Raw genomic sequence first — 6,931 nt, 5'->3', positions numbered from 1 at the left:
CTGTTAAAAGTGGCTAAGGGAGGGGCTGCAATGCTCTGCTACCTGTTCGGGCCTTCAACGAATTAGTCTTTGGGCTTAGAAAGCATTTGAGATACTGCGATCTTGAATAAAAATAAAAATAAAAAAATCAGGAAATTGCTTGCACTCTTCTTTAGAATCAATAAGTACAAACTAGTGTTCCAGAATTTAGATTACAGTAATCGTTTAACTAAAATTTAGTTTTTTAGACATTGAAATGTGACTTTCTAAATTTACAAAAAAAAACCAAAAAAAAAAAGTGACTTTCCGAATTTGTTAATTAGTACAACAACACAATTTTCTAGAATGGGAATTGAATTGTAGACTAGCTAGTTGCATGCTTTTGACGACCAATTGTGGAGTACGAAAGAGAAATTTAAACATGCGTCTATGTTGTTGTTACTACACTAGCGATGATGAAGCAACATCGCTTGTGAGACTAAGGTTCTCTTTTAGGAACAATATTTGGCAAACTTATTGATACTTATACGTTACAAATTTCTAAAGAAAGAAAGCTGCTTCAAGCAAACACCTATTTATTTCTTCGAGTGATCTTCGAGCAAACACTCTAAGAGAGAAGGGAAGTAGGGAAGAACTATAGTCTTTAGCTTAAGGACATATTTGATGATTCCACAATGTGATTCAAATTCAATAAACAAATAATTAGAGAGGCGGGACACTAATAAGAGAGTGAATATCGGGTGTAAAAGAGTAATATCGCATGCAGCTAAATTCCATTATTATGTATTTTGTATAATAAGTAATAGTGTGCATATGACCACCAACCATGACTCCATGAGGGGATGCAAGCTAGCACTACCATGTACTAGTACACATGAGAGTTATACGAAGCCATGTGTTGAGCACATAAATAACTATTCATTTGCTTTTTAGTAAAAAATAATGTGTGCGCGGTACTTTAAATGACATGTTATTTTAAAAAAATATGAATGTGTGGGTGCCCGACCAATGTATGTAACTTCAAATCTTGAATAAAATGTAATCTTTCTTCTATAGTTCTATACTACCTTCTTCTCCTAATTTATTCATCTTTATTGTTTTGTTAACTTGCTTGTATTTTAGATTCTCATATCTCCATTCAGCTCATGCAAATTAATTTTTACAAACTTATATCAAAATCTCAAAAGTAAAATTATCCAACATAGTTTCTATAGCTAAGGTAGGAGTAGTATACATGCACTTAAGAATGCTCTTACCTCACCCCACACTCACTTGAAGAAGATTAGATATGAGCTCAACTCCCGCTCAACCAGTCGGCCATGCATGAGTTGCCCTGCAGCCCTGTCGTTCGTGAACTTATTTTCCGGTAGCGGAGCTATAGCACTGCAACCCTAAACCCTAACTGCTCCAATCCCGGCCAACCTTATACCCCGTAATCTCGTTTGCATTTGGTACAGTGAGAAGGGTCATTTTAGGTCTGGACATGTTTTTTCCGGCTAGGACCCCAAGTGATCCATTGTTCATTCCACCTACATCTATGGATGCGCCTACGAGCACCGGCTGCTTTGGATTCCATAGAACTAGAAGCATGTCTTACTTGTGTTATCTGAGTTTATATATACATTTATCCTCCTGAGACTCTCTTCTCATGAAGAAACTTTAGAGGTTAAATTAGTAGTCGATTAAATAGGTTTCTCATCATTTCATTCATGTGGTTTTGCTTGAGCTTGAAGGACTTGTGGAGACATTGGTCTGTCCAAGCCCTTGTAATCAACCAACAAAGAAGAAAATTTTTGCATGACAAATCAGATGGGTCGATCTGTTCATTTCAAAATTTGGCATAGCTTCCTTTTGGAAATCCTCATCCACACCCCTATCTCATGATATGATTGACATTCTAAAAATTTGAACTCGCAACTTGTGCAACGATAACAATTATCATCCTCCTGGTCAATCGAAAATTAAGATCTACATTTTTTGAAATAAAAGTTGATATCTATAAAGCTTAACATTAACCTTTTTTTTCGATAAAAATTAACATTAGCCTTTGCTAGTTTGTTCCCACGAAAAAACCCCAAAGGGAATTTGACTGGTAATAAACACGATTTGTGTATGCTACCAAAAGTACCAACTCTCGTGTCGTCAACTCGGCAGCTTTTATTATATTCAACTCGGCAGCTTTTATTATATTGCATGTGTTCATGTATGAATTTCTCAGAGGGAAGATGATGCGTGGGACCAAACCTAACCAGTCATATAAGAACTTTTGGATACTGGTTTCTGAGACAACCCCCCCCCCCCCCCCCCCCCCCCCAAGCCAATTCACATTGCTACACGGCGGTAGTTCTGGGTTTTGGGCTCTACCTCTATATATTTGTTTTCTTCAGTCTGTTTTTGTTTGGTTAGGTTTCTGTGAGGGAAATTTTCATTGAACTTGTTATTCTCTCTGCAATGGAGCAGGTAATCAACTTGTTCTTAATCATCATCTTCTTTCCTTCATTCTTCTTCTTCGTGTATGGCTTACTAATCCATCTTTGGTTTTCCCTTGCAGAGACTCGTGCTCATTGCAACTCTGTTTTCTTTGCTTTGTTTCCTTCCTGTTTCTTCAGCCCGCAAGGTACCTCGCTCTGTGTAATCATTAGTTTTTCATCCAAAAGCATCAAAACTGAAAACCCATTTCAGTTTTTGCTCAAATTTCACATTTTTCATCAACTAAAACCAACACCAACCATCATTTTTGCTCTGTTTTCTCTGCTATTTCCAGGAGGGACAGAAATGCATCAAGAACAGTGACTGCGACGCAGGATTGCACTGCGAGACTTGCGTTGCAGACAACAATTTTGTGCCAAAGTGCACGAGGGTAAAACCCACAAGTCCAATATCTGAGGTAATTTACCCGATTCTAATCTTCAGCTTTGGCTTTGGCTTTGGCTCTTAGCATGTCCTTTGTAGCCTGTTCAGTAATGGTGTGGCAACTTGGAACAGGTGAAAACGCTGCCGTTTAACAAGTATTCTTGGTTAACAACCCACAATTCGTTTGCGATACTCGGGCAGAAGTCGGCCACGAAATCTGTGATTTTGGCTCCGACGAACCAGCAGGACTCCATTACCGATCAGCTCAATGTACGTTCTTTATCTTCTTTACTTTTCTGCAAATTATATATTTTTTTTTCCTTGTGTTTTTTCTCGGGAAGAACAAACACACACAATTTTTTTTCTTTTATCTTTTATCTTTTATCTTTTTTTGCTTGTATGATGTTACTGATGATATTCATCAAAAGCACACAGGCTTGTACTATAGTTGGAAAAAGACCAAACCCAACCTATCAGAAAACACCAAGCAATGCATGAATAATTGAGTGAAAAACAGATTAGGAGATGAAAATGATTTATGTGGAAGTGGGAGAAAGCCGAGACTCGCACGACAAATAAACACATTGTTAACATTTCTAACAAGTTTAGAAGATTGGACGAGTCTGGACTCCGGAATTCTGGATTCAAGATTAACATTTATATCATATTTCGAATATAAACCATTAGTATGTTTTGAATCCAAACATCGTTTTTCTTTTAAGAATAAATCCTAACAGCCTTGGACCATGATCGCAATGATAATTGGTAGTTTTTTTCTTTTGTTGAACGTGGTTGTTGGCCTCCTAGTCAGATTTGTACATCAATAAATATTGAAATTGATAGCTTGGCAAAAATTGGACGCCACTTAATAAAAATGGAGGCTTGGGTAGCTGCAGATGCAGTAGGATTCCTTATACACATTGAAATAATGGTTCGAGCTAGGTTATATCTTGGTCCTAATTATAAGCATTGAAGGGTATTCATACAAGTTGGAATAACCTCCCCAATATTTGTGTTGGTCTTTGTATCAATGTGATACTCATGATTTCCAGCAACTGCTGAATTTGACTCATCTGCAAATCTCACTATCATCTACATTTCAAAATCATCCACACACGTACATGTAGGTTACTTAAACTAGCATAACTCTATAATTTAGGTACTTAGGATTACGTAACAACTGGAGAATGAAGATGAACTCATGAAACTATGATCAGCTTCAAATGCACTTCTAAAGAAAGAAGCAAAAAAAGTGTTGCGGTCTTGGCTTACCAGCAAGTATATCATGTTTTTTATGCTTGTACAACCGTAGAAGGATGGATAGGCAAGTCTTGAGGACTCGACTTTTTTACCTACTTCTTTAATTAAGATCAAATTGTTATGGATTAGGTGTGTTTTGACTTTGATAATTTCCTCTTCCTCTTGTTCCTCTATTTTCTAATTGAGCACGAAGGGAACAAGCATATACTTATAATGAATATTCATAGTATGAAATCGACGATGATGATGATACGGAAAAAAAAAAAAAACTAATATTATGATATGATGATGATAACTACTTGCAAAATGCACCTAGCATGCTTGCTTTATAATACAAGCAAACCTTATAAGCATCTGTCTAACAATAAACATATGACCCATGAGGGGAGTCATATATATATTGACCTTAAAAGGAACGAGGGAATCAGATAGGTGATCCAATATTAATAATCATTTCTATAATTGGAATAAATAAATAATTATTGCCATGAGGATAAATAATTAATATTCTGCATTCCATGTACTTTACCAGTTTACCTGCATCAGTTGATCTCTTGTTTCACTTCAAAATTATGAGATATGTTTACAAAGTTGTATGATCATCTTGCAGAATGGTGTTAGAGGCTTAATGTTGGACATGTATGACTATTTAGGTGACATTTGGTTATGTCACTCGTACGGTGGCCAATGCTACAACTACACAGCTTTTGTGAGTGTATATATGCAGAGTTTGGAATGAATGAAATTATTTTGATACATTTATCAGAATCCTGGTTAACTATATATTCACTTCTTTGCTTATTATAGATATATTTAAAGGTTGGTTTTTGAAAACATATATAGTGATTTGGCACCACATGCGTTTCTATACATCTGAACTGTTAAGTCGATAGAAGTGAAGTATGAAACAGTGAAACTGGAGAGCTAAAATCACTCCATAACACGTTCTAATCTTGCATGATCTTATTTATGTATCAGCAACCTGCCATTGGAGAACTAAAAGAAATTACGGCATTTCTTGAAGCAAACCCGTCTGAGATTGTGACGATTATAATTGAAGACTATGTTACATCACCAAAGGGGTTGACAAAAGTGTTTGATGCTGCTGGTTTGAGAAAATTCTGGTTTCCAGTTTCAAGAATGCCCAAAAGGGGTGGAGATTGGCCAACAGTTGCTGATATGATCCAGAAAAATCAGCGTTTGCTAGTCTTCACTTCCAAGCAAAGAAAAGAGGCTGATGAAGGCATTGCTTACCAGTGGAGTTATATGGTAGAAAACCAATGTGAGTCCCCCTTTTTAATTGATCTCTTCCAATTTTCTTACAAGTGGTTCTCTTTGTTTCTGTAATTATTATTATTTTTAAGCAAAATTAGATACAATTTTGATGGAACTGAAATATATAGATGGAAATGGTGGCATGAAAGCCGGATCATGTCCAAACCGTGCGGAATCATCAGCCATGAACACAACAACGAGATCATTAGTCCTAGTGAACTATTTCCGAGATACCCCAACCCTCCCTCAATCTTGCAAAGATAATTCAGATTCGTTGCTTAACATGGTTAATACCTGTTACAATGTGGCTGGTAAAAGATGGCCTAACTTCATTGCCGTTGATTTTTACAAGGTATGAATGATTGTTTTTAAAATCAATAAATATAAGTCGGACTAGAAAGATAGTAGTTAACTTAGAAGTTAGGCAGATGCTCAGCTCATTCTTATATGATTATTTCATTTTCCGTAATCAATCAATTTAGAGAAGCGATGGTGGCGGTGCTCCTAAAGCTGTAGATGTGGTAAATGGTCATTTAGTTTGCGGGTGTGCAAGCATCGCCGATTGCAAGGTGAGCTAGCAGCTTCCCACAATTTTTATTTCATGCTGTCAGATCAGCAAGATCAATCTGAACAGCAAGTATTACCTATGTCTGCTGATAATGTATTCTCATGTTGTCGCAGGCGAATGTGAGCTACGGAACCTGCCCACCTGAGGCTGCTACAGTCCCGGAAGGTGCACCAGAAACGAGTGATAGTAGCTTTAGTTACTCAAACAGAGGGCCAGTGTTGTTTGGAACTGTTCTTGTGATCCTTTACTTCTTATTGTCAGTGTAGATTTTATAACCTGAACTATGAACTATTTATTCTCTTCTATGCATTACATGCTAGCAAACAGGCAATTTGGAATTCGTAGTAGTGATTAGTGGAACTCATGTAATGCTCTAAGATGTATATAAAAAATGCACTAGCTAGGTCTGCTTGGTTCTTCCAGCTTTTTCTTATGCACTATCATATGATTGGGACTATTATATGATTGTTCTGGTGACCTGGTTGGGACAATTTTGTTGGTGATCATGTGAGAGTTAGGAGTGAAGAATCATGTTCACATCTTTGTCTACTCTGGCTGCCAATCAATTATGGTGCATTATGAACTAAAAATAAATAAAATGGGTGTCACCACCTAGGGCACCTAGGGGAGTAAACAAACCCATACTTGACGTAATTATACCAACGACTATCCCTTTCAATGCAATGCTATATATCCCTAAATAGAAATTGTTTCATGATTGACATAAGTTTTGGAGTTTGATTTGGGTGATCACCTTTTGGGCTTTTACTAACTTATAGTCGTCTATTTGTATGAGGGTGGATCTGGGTCGAGTCTGAGATCTGGACTTGGTACTTCATTGATCCATGAGGAATATCTTTAGTCTCGAAATTGGTTAGTAGTGAGTTCAGAGAAAATGGCGATTATTAGAGTTTGATGATAGAAGATAATGTAAACATGTTGGATTAGAATTCGATCGCCTTTGAGGTGTTGGTGAGTGACTTATCCGGTTTACTA

The 6,931-nt window shown here is 36.8% G+C and overlaps 1 protein-coding gene across 1 annotated transcript; it reads left to right on the top strand.

Moving 5' to 3' along the window:
• Positions 1–2,430: 2,430 nt before the first annotated feature.
• LOC101293574 (PI-PLC X domain-containing protein At5g67130-like) lies at positions 2,431–6,288 on the top strand. The gene is made up of 9 exons (XM_004296012.1): positions 2,431–2,439; positions 2,531–2,596; positions 2,744–2,866; positions 2,965–3,102; positions 4,703–4,801; positions 5,071–5,374; positions 5,496–5,719; positions 5,850–5,936; positions 6,049–6,288. Exons 1-9 carry the CDS (start codon positions 2,431–2,433, stop codon positions 6,199–6,201), a joined length of 1,203 nt encoding a protein of 400 aa, XP_004296060.1. The 3' UTR covers positions 6,202–6,288.
• Positions 6,289–6,931: the final 643 nt, after the last annotated feature.

This window comes from Fragaria vesca, linkage group LG3 (assembly GCF_000184155.1).
Source record: "Fragaria vesca subsp. vesca linkage group LG3, FraVesHawaii_1.0, whole genome shotgun sequence".
NCBI classification, from domain to species: domain Eukaryota; kingdom Viridiplantae; phylum Streptophyta; class Magnoliopsida; order Rosales; family Rosaceae; genus Fragaria; species Fragaria vesca.
Note: the sequence above shows the minus strand (reverse complement) of the source record. Positions and strands in the feature narration are given on the sequence as shown.